General features: G+C 46.7%; 1 protein-coding gene across 2 annotated transcripts in view; it reads right to left on the bottom strand.

Annotated features, from left to right (window-relative positions):
• The window catches only part of Rfx4 (regulatory factor X4), a 145,636-nt gene that overhangs the window by 56,837 nt on the left and 74,187 nt on the right, over positions 1-14,612 (bottom strand). For both annotated transcript variants that reach the window (XM_036169693.1, XM_036169694.1), the window contains exon 8: positions 11,003-11,166. In XM_036169693.1, coding sequence (XP_036025586.1) covers positions 11,003-11,166 — 164 coding nt within the window. The remainder of the gene's footprint in view (positions 1-11,002; positions 11,167-14,612) is intronic.

The raw sequence follows: 14,612 nt of genomic DNA, 5'->3' as shown, positions 1-14,612 counted from the left end.
CACTCACACACTCCATCCAGCAAGATCACACTCACACACTCCATCCAGCAGGGACACACTCACACACTCCATCCAGCAAGGCCGCACTCACACACTCCATCCAGCAGGGACACACACACTCATCCAGCAAGGCTGCACTCACACACTCATCCAGCAGGGACACATTCACACACTCCATCCAGCAGGGACACACTCACACACTCCATCCAGCAGGGCCGCACTCCACACTCCATCCAGCAAGGCCGCACTCACACACTCATCCAGCAGGGACACACTCACACACTCATCCAGCAGGGACACACTCACACACTCCATCCAGCAGGGACACACTCACACACTCCATCCAGCAAGGCCGCACTCACACACTCCATCCAGCAGGGACACACTCACACACTCCATCCAGCAGGGACACACTCACACACTCCATCCAGCAAGGCCGCACTCACACACTCCATCCAGCAGGGACACACTCACACACTCCATCCAGCAGGGACACACTCACACACTCCATCCAGCAAGGCCGCACTCACACACTCCATCCAGCAGGGACACACTCACACACTCCATCCAGCAAGATCACACTCACACACTCCATCCAGCAGGGACACACTCACACACTCATCCAGCAGGGACACACTCACACACTCCATCCAGCAAGATCACACTCACACACTCCATCCAGCAGGGACACACTCACACACTCATCCAGCAGGGACACACTCACACACTCCATCCAGCAAGATCACACTCACACACTCCATCCAGCAGGGACACACTCACACACTCATCCAGCAAGGCTGCACTCACACATTCATCCAGCAGGGACACACTCACACACTCATCCAGCAGGGACACACTCACACACTCATCCAGCAGGGACACACTCACACACTCCATCCAGCAGGGACACACTCACACACTCCATCCAGCAGGGCCGCACTCACGCACTCCATCCAGCAAGATCACACTCACACACTCCATCCAGCAGGGACACACTCACACACTCCATCCAGCAGGGACACACTCACACACTCCATCCAGCAAGGCCGCACTCACACACTCCATCCAGCAGGGACACACTCACACACTCCATCCAGCAAGATCACACTCACACACTCCATCCAGCAGGGACACACTCACACACTCCATCCAGCAAGGCCGCACTCACACACTCCATCCAGCAGGAACACACTCACACACTCATCCAGCAAGGCCGCACTCACACACTCATCCAGCAGGGACACATTCACACACTCCATCCAGCAGGGACACACTCACACACTCCATCCAGCAGGGCCGCACTCCACACTCCATCCAGCAAGGCCGCACTCACACACTCCATCCAGCAGGGACACACTCACACACTCCATCCAGCAGGGCCGCACTCCACACTCCATCCAGCAAGGCCGCACTCACACACTCCATCCAGCAGGGACACACTCACACACTCCATCCAGCAGGGCCGCACTCCACACTCCATCCAGCAAGGCCGCACTCACACACTCATCCAGCAGGGACACACTCACACACTCATCCAGCAAGGCTGCACTCACACACTCATCCAGCAAGGCCGCACTCACACACTCCATCCAGCAAGGCCGCACTCACACACTCCATCCAGCAGGGACACACTCACACACTCCATCCAGCAAGATCACACTCATACACTCCATCCAGCAGGGACACACTCACACACTCATCCAGCAAGGCTGCACTCACACACTCATCCAGCAGGTACACACTCACACACTCCATCCAGCAGGTACACACTCACACACTCCATCCAGCAAGGCCGCACTCACACACTCATCCAGCAGGGACACACTCCATCCAGCAGGGACACACTCACACACTCATCCAGCAGGGACACACTCACACACCATCCAACAGGGACACACTCACACACTCATCCACAAGATCACACTCACACACTCCATCCAGCAGGGACACACTCACACACTCCATCCAGCAGGGACACACTCACACACTCATCCAGCAGGGACACACTCACACACTCATCCAGCAGGGACACACTCACACACTCATCCAGCAGGGACACACTCACACACTCCATCCAGCAGGGACACACTCACACACTCCATCCAGCAGGGACACACTCACACACTCCATCCAGCAAGGCCGCACTCACACACTCCATCCAGCAGGGACACCACTCACACACTCCATCCAGCAGGGACACACTCACACACTCCATCCAGCAAGGCCGCACTCACACACTCCATCCAGCAGGGACACACTCACACACTCCATCCAGCAAGATCACACTCACACACTCCATCCAGCAGGGACACACTCACACACTCATCCAGCAGGGACACACTCACACACTCCATCCAGCAAGATCACACTCACACACTCCATCCAGCAGGGACACACTCACACACTCATCCAGCAAGGCTGCACTCACACATTCATCCAGCAGGGACACACTCACACACTCATCCAGCAGGGACACACTCACACACTCATCCAGCAGGGACACACTCACACACTCCATCCAGCAGGGACACACTCACACACTCCATCCAGCAGGGCCGCACTCACGCACTCCATCCAGCAAGATCACACTCACACACTCCATCCAGCAGGGACACACTCACACACTCCATCCAGCAGGGACACACTCACACACTCCATCCAGCAAGGCCGCACTCACACACTCCATCCAGCAGGGACACACTCACACACTCCATCCAGCAAGATCACACTCACACACTCCATCCAGCAGGGACACACTCACACACTCCATCCAGCAAGGCCGCACTCACACACTCCATCCAGCAGGGACACACTCACACACTCATCCAGCAAGGCCGCACTCACACACTCATCCAGCAGGGACACATTCACACACTCCATCCAGCAGGGACACACTCACACACTCCATCCAGCAGGGCCGCACTCCACACTCCATCCAGCAAGGCCGCACTCACACACTCATCCAGCAGGGACACACTCACACACTCCATCCAGCAGGGCCGCACTCCACCCTCCATCCAGCAGGGCCGCACTCACACACTCCATCCAGCAGGGACACACTCACACACTCCATCCAGCAGGGCCGCACTCCACACTCCATCCAGCAAGGCCGCACTCACACACTCATCCAGCAGGGACACACTCACACACTCATCCAGCAAGGCTGCACTCACACACTCATCCAGCAAGGCCGCACTCACACACTCCATCCAGCAAGGCCGCACTCACACACTCCATCCAGCAGGGACACACTCACACACTCCATCCAGCAAGATCACACTCATACACTCCATCCAGCAGGGACACACTCACACACTCATCCAGCAAGGCTGCACTCACACACTCATCCAGCAGGTACACACTCACACACTCCATCCAGCAGGTACACACTCACACACTCCATCCAGCAAGGCCGCACTCACACACTCATCCAGCAGGGACACACTCCATCCAGCAGGGACACACTCACACACTCATCCAGCAGGGACACACTCACACACCATCCAACAGGGACACACTCACACACTCATCCACAAGATCACACTCACACACTCCATCCAGCAGGGACACACTCACACACTCCATCCAGCAGGGACACACTCACACACTCCATCCAGCAGGGACACACTCACACACTCCATCCAGCAGGGACACACTCACACACTCATCCAACAGGGACACACTCACACACTCATCCAGCAGGGACACACTCACACACTCATCCACAAGATCACACTCACACACTCATCCAGCAGGGACACACTCACACACTCCATCCAGCAGGGACACACTCACACACTCATCCAGCAAGGCCGCACTCACACACTCCATCCAACAGGGACACACTCACACACTCATCCAGCAGGGACACACTCACACACTCCATCCAGCAGGGACACACTCACACACTCATCCATCAGGGACACACTCACACACTCCATCCAGCAGGGACACACTCACACACTCATCCATCAGGGACACACTCACACACTCCATCCAGCAGGGACACACTCACACACTCATCCGGCAGGGACACACTCACACACTCATCCACAAGATCACACCTCTCACTAGCACCACCTCCTTATGAGTTTGGGGCCAAACATTCAAACTCCGGCAGAACATACATGTAACTGATAAGACAAACAAGGAAGTCTCTGTAAAGAGACAAAGCAGCCAGTACAACCAGACAACCAAACAGACACTAAAATAGCTATGATATCATTAATACTGGTACAAATCTAATGGAAAAGATGAACAGTATGTATGAACTGATGAGAAACTGCAGTAGGATAGAAGAATTACTTTATAATGGTGATGGGGGTTGGGGTGGGAGAGATAGTACAGTGGGCAAAGATGTTTGCTGCAAAAGCCTTGTGATCTGAGCTTAATCCCCAGAACATATGTAAAAGCTGGAAGGAGAGAACCCACTCCACAAAGCTGTCCTCTCCTCCACACCTATGCAGTACATACAATAATAATAATGAGAATGAGAATAATAATAATCAGCTACATTTAAAATTTTTAAGGAATCAAATGGTTTGTTGGATATGAAAATAAAATCAAGGTATGATAACATTGGCAGCCAAGTTAAGAATCCATGAATATTAACCAATCAAAACTCAAAGATAAAAATGAATAAAACAAGAAAGACTCCTAAGTTGTGGCACAATGTCAGATGGGCTAACATGGCCATTGCTGAAATGCCAAGAGGAGAAAAAGAAGAAAATAAAGAAGATAATATCTAGGAGTTTCCCCCAAATATTGAAATTATAGTTAAGCCCAGATCCAAGAAACGCTTAAAAACTTAGACAGGCTCCAAAATAGAATTATAATAGGTCATTGTCAAACATCTGAAAACCAAAGACAGAAAAAAGCTTGAGGTGGTCAAGTGGGTGGGGTATTTCCACAGAGGACAAAAGACCTATAAAGTACAAGTATCAAGCCAAAGACAAGTGCACCAACTTTTTAAATACTGAAGAAAAGAAAACACACACACAAAAAAAACCCTTGTCACTCTGGGGAGGTGACTCAGTGGCTAAGGTGTTTGTTATACAAGCGTAGGGCCTGAGTTAGGATGCCAACAGTCATGTAAAAGCTGAGTGGCGTACATCTGTGACCCCGCTGCTTGGGAGGCAGAGATATGAGGATTGCTGGGGCTTTCTGGTCAACCAGTCTAGCCATAGCAGGGGGCTCTCAGTTGAGTGAGAGATGCCATTCCCCAAAATAAGGGAGCGAGTGACTAAGGAAGACACTGGTGCTGACCTCTAGCTTCTGTGTGCACATGTATCGTGTATTGGTTACTTTTCTGTTGTTCTGATTAAGCACCGTGAGCAAGACAACTTAGAGAAAGAGAATTGGTTTGTGCTTACTGTTCCAGAGGTTAAAAGTTGTCATGGTGGAGAACTGCCACAGTGAGCAACAGGACCCTGAGAGTTCACATCCTTTGCCATAGGCACGAAGCAGAAGGAGCAAGCAGGAAGTGGCAAGAATCTCTAAGTCTCAAAGGCCAGCTCCAGTGACACACTTCCTCCAACAAAGCCACACCTGAACTTCCCCAATAGCACCACCAGCTAGGACCAAGTGTTCAGATACAAGATCCTATAGGGGACACTCTCACGCAGACCATCAGGAGTAAGCACACAGTGACGCACAGGTACACAGTGCACATACAGCACACATAACTTGTCAACCCAGCATTGGACCCACTGAGAACACTTCTCAGATGTGAAGGAAAAATATTTTTCACATACATGCATGCACAAACGCACGCACATACAAACCAAACCAAAACCAAAACAAACCAAACAAACAAAATGAATGAGGTCATCACCACCATACCTACAATACTTGAAATGTAAAGAAGTTCCATGGGTAGGAATATATTATACAGACATATATAATTTACCTCCTCAAAATCAGGAATAATGCGAATGAGGGGAGCTATAAAAGACTGTCTTCCCTATCTTCAATGGCACTGAGAGATAACTGTCCAAGGAAAGAATATACACATAGTCGTTTGCAAATTTTTAGCATCTATAAAAACAAATGACAGCAGCACCAGAAGAGGGATGACAAGTTGAAGGTCACTGTCCTAGGACACTTTTTTCTTTTTGAGATGGGATCTCTTTCTATTATGTGGCCCTGGCTCTCCTGGATCTCACTCTGTAGACCAGGCTGGCCTCGAACTCACAGAGATCCGCCTGGCTCTGCCTCCCGAGTGCTGGGATTACAGGCGTGCACCACCACACCCTGGTGAGATTCTTAAACTGCACATAAACCATATATATCAAAGAAACTGTTAACTTTTTAAAACATGCATCAATAACAATCTGGTTGTGGGAATAAGTAGAAAGATAAAACATAACCCAAAGCAGACACGTAAAGAAGGACATTGTGGACAGAACTAGTGAAACTGAAACAACCAGCAAGATGGAAGACCCGGACTCATCATGAAATTGCATTAAATGTAAAGTCTAGATGGGGAATTGCCAATTAGATAAACAAACACATGAGATCTTACTCTGTGCTAAATATAAAAATGTAAGACAAATGTATGAGCAGAATGACAGAGTAATAAGGTAGAGGAGACAGTTCATTAAAATGCTCTAGTATCCATCTTACTGCCAAAGTAAACTGCTAAACAATGGGTATTACTAGAAACAATATCTATTATGAATAACACAAATGTTATATGTGTGTGACAAAAAGGATTCAGTTCTCCAGGCAGACATAACATTCTAATTTAAATGTATTTAACTACACATTGTCAAAAATGAGTTTCAAATGAAGCAAAAATGGATAGAAACAGACAAATCCACAATTAAAGTTGGAGATGGTAGTCACCAGAACAAGAGGATAGGAAGTCATTAAGGACAAGCAGAACGTGAACACTGCTGTCAATCAATTTCATCTAACAGACACAGAACACCTCCTCAAATGACAGCTTAAGACAGCATTTTCAGTACACACAGGGCACTTTTCAACATACTCCATGTTACAAGCTACTAAACAGATTTAAATAAACATAAAAGACCTGGTATAATGCAGTGAGTGCAACCTGATTACAAGGAAATTAAAATATAAGTTAATAGCAGAATAGTATATTGATAATGCCCAATAACTGAAAATTAAACACTTCATTCTTAAAATAATCCATAGATTAAAGAGAAAGTGATAGGGAAAAGTAAACATATTTTAAATCAAAATGAAAATATAAGATATCAAAATTTGTGGAACAAAACCAAACAATAATTAGAAAAAATTAAAACATTAAATGATTTTACATGAAAGTGAATTCACTTGAAATTTTTGGTTTGTTTTCCAACAGACTCTCACTCCATAGTCCAGGCTGGTCTAGAACTCCCTGCATAGCCGAGGCTGGTCTAGAACTCTCTGCATAGCCCAGGCTGGCCTAGAACTCCCTGCATAGCCCAGGCTGGTCTCAAAGTCATGGTAATCCTCAGTTTCCCAAGTGCTTGAACTACTTATACCTGACTAAATAGATTTTTAACCAGTGACTTGTTTTTATACAAAGAGTAAGAAGAGAAAGACTAAGAAGCTCCCAATCAACTTTTTAAAAAATCCATCAAATTGGAAATAGAAGTGTGACAAGGCAGAGAAAGCAACAACTGCTCTAGAAGAGAGAAATCCACATGCGACTCACCAGCAACTCTCTAGGCACACCAGCCGAGAAAAATGAAAGGAGATCCCAGTCTCTCACACAGGGAAGGAGAGAGGGGACATCACCACAGATCCTACAGATGCCAAGATGAAGTAACGGAACATGGAAAACTTTACGCTCATAAGTTCAGATTTTTGGATGAAATTCAGAGTAGAAGAAGAGAGAAAACATTTCCCACCTCATTTTATGAGAACAAATGTTGCCCTGACACCAAAATCAGAGAAAGATATTATAAGAGAAAAAGCCTTAAAGACCATTAACATTTATAAATTGGAATATGGAATCCACAACAAAACAGCAATTAGCAATGTGTTTTAAAATTGTGGTGAAGTATATCATACTGGCTAGGACCTGGGTGACAATGGACATCTTCACACTTTTCCTAGGTCTGATAGGGAAAGTATGTAGTGTTTATAAGATGAGAGTCTGCTAAGGTATTTGAAAATAAAGCAATAAGAAACCCACCACATTTGCAGACTAAGGAGGGAAAAACAAATAATATGATATTGAAACAAACCAAAATGTTAATGAAATTCAAAATACTTTCATGATAAAAACTCTCAGCAAACTAGCAGGGGAAAGGAACTCTCTTGATCTGGTGAAACTTTCTACATCTTATTGTAAACACTACATACTCTCTCTCTAAGACCTAGAAAAGTGTGAAGATGTCCATTGTCACCCATAGGTCCTAGATAGTGTGATAATGTTGTGGATGAAAGGAGTATAGAGATTGGAAATCAGGAAACAAAATGGTCTCTAAGCCTAGATAATATATTTATATCCACAAGGACCCTCAAAGAACCTGCCACAAAAACTACTAGAATAAATGACTTCAATAACTTCTCATGACAAATGATTCACACACAAAACTACAGTCATGTTTTTGAAAAGAAGTAATGAATGATTGGAAACTGCAGAAGTACTATAAGAGGAGCCACATAAATAAATACAAACCATGTTCATGGATGAGAAAAATAAATATTAGTAAGATATTTATTATTTCTAATTTTATTGATGAACTCAGAACAATCTATCAATATGCCACAGCAAAGGAACAATTTTGAGAAAAAAATAACAAGTCTGGTCTATCACTTGTTTGGAGATGGCTCTAAAAGCAGTTATAACCATGACATTGCAGTGTTGGTGGAGGCAGGGCGCATCAAGGAATGGAATGTCACTGAGAGTCCACAGCTGTGTCTACACATATATGGCCAATTTGCTACAAAACAACTCATCAGAAACTGTTCAGCCTTATAAACAAATGGTGCTGGAATATTTGGCCTTCATCTGTGAATACAAAAACATAAACTTGATCCCTGAACGTCACATCATATACAAAAGTAAAGTTTGAAAACCAAGTCTGGTGGTGTCTTTCTGGAGTTGATGCTACCCAAGAGGCTGAAGTGAGACCAGGAACCTGAGGCCAACCTGGGGGGAAGCAGGTAACCCAGGGATGGAATACCTGCTTAGCATTTCTGCTGGCTTCAGTCTCCAGTAACACACACACACACACACACACACACACACACACACACACACACACGCACACACACACACCCCTATAAAAGTACAGAAGAGCCTGTGCCTTGAAAACAGAGTTTCTCCCAGGTGTCAATACAGCATCCTCAGACTGCCGTATGTCAGACAACAGAAGCAGCTGCAGAAGGCTCTTGAGAGGAAGTGCTGCAGGCAACAATTCTAACCACAAACTAACACCAGTCAAGGTGAATAGCAAGAGTGCCTCGCAACACTCTGGAAGTTTTAAATGTTCTTTCTAAATTCTTATGGCAGTGGACTGCAAAGGGAAGACATAAAATAGGTGTGAAATAATAATAGTAAAATAGTTCGTATAAAACTCTACAGAACACAGCTAAAACAGTGTTAGAAGAACATGTGTAGCATGTATTTGAGGCCCTGGTGTTCGACATAGCATCATATAAAACTGGGCATGGTGGCACACATCTATAATCACAGTACTCAGGAGGTGGTCAGCTACACAGTGAGTTTGAGGTCTACCTGTTCCATAATTGACTGACTAGCTGAATAACTAACTAAACCAGTAACCTTCTAGGAATGTATCCTATATGTATATTCCATGTCGTAAGTGGCCTTATCAGGAATGAGGGTCTTTGCAGGTGTGATTATGGCTCTCCCGTTGAGATCAGCCTGGATTAGCCAAGTGGGCCCTAACTCCAGAGGCAGGTATCCTAGTGAGAGACAAAGATACAGGGCAGAAGACAATGAGGAGATGGGGCCAGAGACTGTAGCTGCTAGCCAAGGGACATAGGGGACTGCCAAAAGCCATCAAGAACCAGCAAAGAGGCCTCTGGAAAGACCCAGCCTGCCAGTCCTTTGACTTGGCACATCTGGAAACTCAGAGGGTGTGGCCAGGCACAGAAGAACCCAAAGGGCAGAATAAAACGTTCTCATTCTAAGACACCTATTTTGTGAACATTTATTACAGAATTCACAGGAAACTACTATGCTCTACCACGTCACCCCTCACAGCATCCCTTGTAGTTGGATAGGACTCAAAATCCCAAGAGAATCAATAAAATTCAATATGGCAGAAGCCCATGCTGCTACAGAAAACTATGAACCTGCAGGGAATGCCCCCTGACATGGCACCAACCAGAAACATATTCTAAAGGAAGTGGGAGGGCTTATTAGGGACAATTGAGAAAGGATTGGGCAAGCAGAGAAAAATCCATAGGGAGACCATTGCAAACTGGGGTAAGATGCTGCCTGCTCTTGGGCCCACAGGAAGCCTGGAAGGACAAGGAGGCAGAGTCCTGTGGAGGACACAGCTGGCCAGAGGCAAGCTCACACAGAGGGAGCAGAGCAGCTTCCCTGCCTTCGCTGTCCTCCTGTCATCCCATTAAGGAAGTTCAAGGCCAGTATCCTGGAAAAGGGCAGCATAGAGCATGGTGGAGAAGGTAGAGAAGCCACTCCACATCAGTGCAGGGTCAAGCGGTTTTGTGTGAAAGCAAGGCACAAAATAGTCTGTACAGTGATGCTGTTTCAGTGAGAAAGGAAAGTCACATGTTCTGTGCACTAATGCCATGTGAACACACATGAAGGTGATGTCCATGGAAGCAGCTGTGTTGACTTTCACTCTGTACCATTCTCTGCCTTTGGAAGTTCGAACCATTTTCAAAGTAGAAACATTGATTTACATTCAAAACTACAACCTTTAATTTTTAAAAGTCTATTATTAATGATCTTACAAGGCCCTGTTTATAATAATAGTAAAAAAAAAATAGTACTAGCCAGTGGCTGGACTCCTCCCCAAGAGAGGCAGAGACCCAGCAAACTCACCTGTCAGGCAATGCCTGTAACACTGTGGGCATCAGCACTCCCGAGATGGCCTTGTAGAGGATGGAGTCACACACGCCCACAATGTTCACCACCGTGGAGGAGCCTAGCACGGGCAGCATGTGGGGTGGCATTCCTTGCCAAAAGTGCAGAAGGAAACTTTGAACCTGCATCAACCCACAGAGAGAGGAGCCATCAGACAGAGCCTTGCAACCCTACCTCCAGAGCACAGGCTGCGGCACCTGAGTCTACTTCTGTGGCAGTGGGAGCTGCCCCAGCTCGGGGTGCTGTGGGGACTTCTGCCCACTACCCGCACTTGCACATGCCCACTGTTGGACACCTGTCTGCCCTGCAGCCTGGTGTTGGACTCCCTCACTGTAAGCTGAACTCCAAGAGCCAGTTCAGAAGGGAGGATTGGACGCTGTTGTTTTGTTTTTGCTTTTGTTTGTTTTAATAAAAGGTCAGAACACTAGCACCCATTGTTCTTTGAGCCCCCTGGTGGCTCCCGGGTGTTCTGGGAAGGAAGGGGAAGGATATAGTAGTTACAGGTTGAGAGTGCAAGAAACGTTCGCTACCTGCAAAATTCTCCTAAATCAAATATGTGTGCCCAAACCTGGACAAGGCGCAAGGACTTTTCATGTCCCCAGCTGCCAGTGTCTCAAGTGCCTGGTGTCATTCTGGAATAACGGGTGGTGACACACAGCAGTAAGACAGAAGGGCAGCTTAGTCACCAGGCCCCTGAGCAGTGCTTGCTGGGCGCTCATGGAATCCTTGTTAGCGTGGTGACAGCAGGAACTCCAGGCTTCTTGTGGATAAGCAAATGGCTGAGGGGATGATCCAAGCAGAGAGTCCTTGGGGATCCCACATCCACAACTTTTAGAGTGTGGTTTGAGGGAGAAGGTGGAGGAATGAGACAAGGGAAGGGAAACAGAAAAAGGTAGCCCCGAATTTGAGAAGCCCATCAGGAAGCTGGGAGCATCCAGCCCCGGATTTCTACAGGGCTGACTTGAGTTCTCTCACTCCCCGAGATAGGCACCTCAGCTCCACATGGAACATTTTCCAGGCTGCTGATTCCCATAAACCAGTACTTACTCAGTGTGGGAGCCATAACCTGGCCTTGGTGCTTTGGGGCTAGAACTTTTCTTCTTCTTATTTCTATTTTCACTAATGCCCCTCTGTGTGCCAGAGGCATTGTAGAGTCCTCTCACATGACGTTGCTGCTGCTAGAGCCCAGCCTTTTTACTCCCACTGGCAGAGTTACCAAGTTCGCCGCCCGCAGCCAGGCAGCAATCCAAAGGAGGAGGCAGAGCATGGGTCCTTCCATCATGAGTCTTGGGCTCAGTTTGTTTATTCCATGGTAGCTGGGTTCTGGCTTATTCCCTGGGCCCACGTCTTTCTCTGCTACTGCTACTCCACAGCTTTCTGTCTCTACTTGACAGTCTGTACCACCCTGCAGACCCCTGCCAGGATCAGGTCCCAGATCCCAGCCTACTGCTGGACATTGACCTCTAGCCAGGCACTAGACCTTACCTTTCCACTGTTAGAAGCCCTGCTTACTTCACTCCTAAGGGCCGGTAGAGTCTGAATCTATCTGCTGTCCTTGGCTCGGCTTGCATTCAGCCCTACCCCCATTTTCTATAAGCTGCCAGCTTCGAGTGAAAAGTATGGAAAAGATCAGCAACTGTGTAGGATAAAACAAGTCCATTGAGAGACTTTAGCGGACATCTGTCTGTTAGAAGCCACACAAGGAACCCTTCTCAGTCACCAAGTTCTGGGCAGTTATTGTATCAAGTGTGCTCTCCACTGTTAAGCTCCTTCCTTCTCTGTTTATATCACTGAATGTTCAATGGTCCCCACTTTTCTGAGAAGGAAGAGGAAGGAGAGAGAACGAGGGGGATTTAAGTGTTGAGACCTGGAGGCCAGCTGTGAAATGGGACAAAGACAGTGTTTCTGCTCAGGACAGACAGCTGCCCTGACCTCCCTCTAGACTGGATAGAAAGGGCAGGAACGGAAAGAGCTGAGGTTCGTGGCTTGATTGGTTGAGCAGAGGGTCCCAGCAATGTTAAACTTGGGGGAAACAGGGCAGGGAATTAAGAACTCTGGTTTAGCCATGTAAAATCAGGTCAATCGAGTGTGACGCTCAGAACTGAGCATGTGAGAGCCAGCAGCCCTTTGAAGGTGGACAGAATAATGACTTCTACCTATTATTAGGATAAAATAAGATAACTTATGTAAAATGCCTGGCATCGTGTAGCATTGGATAAATGAAAACTTAGTACTAGACAAAAGGAGGAATTCTGGGAAATGTTCATAGTCCTTGTTAGCAATTTCAGTGAAAGAATCAGGCAAATGGATGAAGTCTCCTATGCTTTCATCCCTTCTGCCAGGGAAGCACCAGATTTTAAAAAAATTATTCAATTTACTTTATTATTTTATATGTATAAGTGTTTTGCCTGCATGTACATCTGTGTATCACATGCTTGTCTGGTGCCCAAAGATGTGGTGAACTTCCATGGGAGTACTGGGAATTGAACTCAGGTCCTTTGCAACAACAAGTGCTCTTAACCACTAAGCCAACTCTCCAGTCCCCAGACTTTTAAAAGAACACCTAAGCAAGATTATTTTTTAATCTCTTTTCCACGTCCATGTTTAGTTTATAGCAAACACATGGGCAACATGTAGAAAGACATCTAATGGCTTTCAGCTGAGTGCTTAATTGGCATGGCATTGGAAAGTGCTTAGTAAAGAAATAGTTACCAAAATGTCTATCATCTATTATATTCTCGTACAAAGTTGGACACTTTACACACACTCTTTAGTATATACCCCAGTTTTGCTATGAAAACATTATAATTGCCTTTTTTTTTTTTTTTTTTTTTTTTTTTTTTGCAACAATAGAAAGTAAAGCTCAGAGGCAGAAAACACTTTTGGTCAAGGTCACAGGCTAATAAATGATGGCTTAGGGACTCAAACATGGGACTTTGGGACCCCCTGGCTTATTGTGATATACAGTCTGGTGAGGAGTTCCCTCCATGTGAATTTTGGGGTCTTATATTTGCTTGACAATGTTCTACATAAGCTGCACCCATCTCTCCAACCATCCCCCACCTATCAATCCAAACACCCACTTACGCACCCAACCAGTATGTACCAAGAGTCTGAGAGTACAGCCAGCTAGGATGAACGGGGAACAAGATGGACAAGGTCTCTTCCTGTGGAGGTTATGTCATAATGCTGGGGAAAACAGTCCAGTTACTGAAGACTTTCCTTAGCTGGAGGAGAAAGCCATGCCATCAAAAGTAAAATACTGCCCTTCATTCTGTTATGGCTGGGTGGATCCCTGCTTCTTTCTGTGGTGGCTAGGTGGATCCCTGCTTCTTTCTGTGGTGGCTAGGTGGATCCCTGCTTCTTTCTGTGGTGGCTAGGTGGATCCCTGCTTCTTTCTGTGGTGGCTAGGTGGATCCCTGCTTCTTTCTGTTGTGGCTTCTGTGGTGGCTAGGAGGACTGAACCATGTCTTGCTCAGGCACCTTAAAGGCAGCCAGGAGAGCAGAAAGGACACCAGACTAAAAGTGTCAGGTAGCAAAAGCTTTGGTTTACACCAGCAGTGTGACC

Source organism: Onychomys torridus, chromosome 20 (genome assembly GCF_903995425.1).
Source record: "Onychomys torridus chromosome 20, mOncTor1.1, whole genome shotgun sequence".
Lineage (NCBI taxonomy): Eukaryota > Metazoa > Chordata > Mammalia > Rodentia > Cricetidae > Onychomys > Onychomys torridus.
This window is presented reverse-complemented; position numbering and strand designations above follow the sequence as displayed.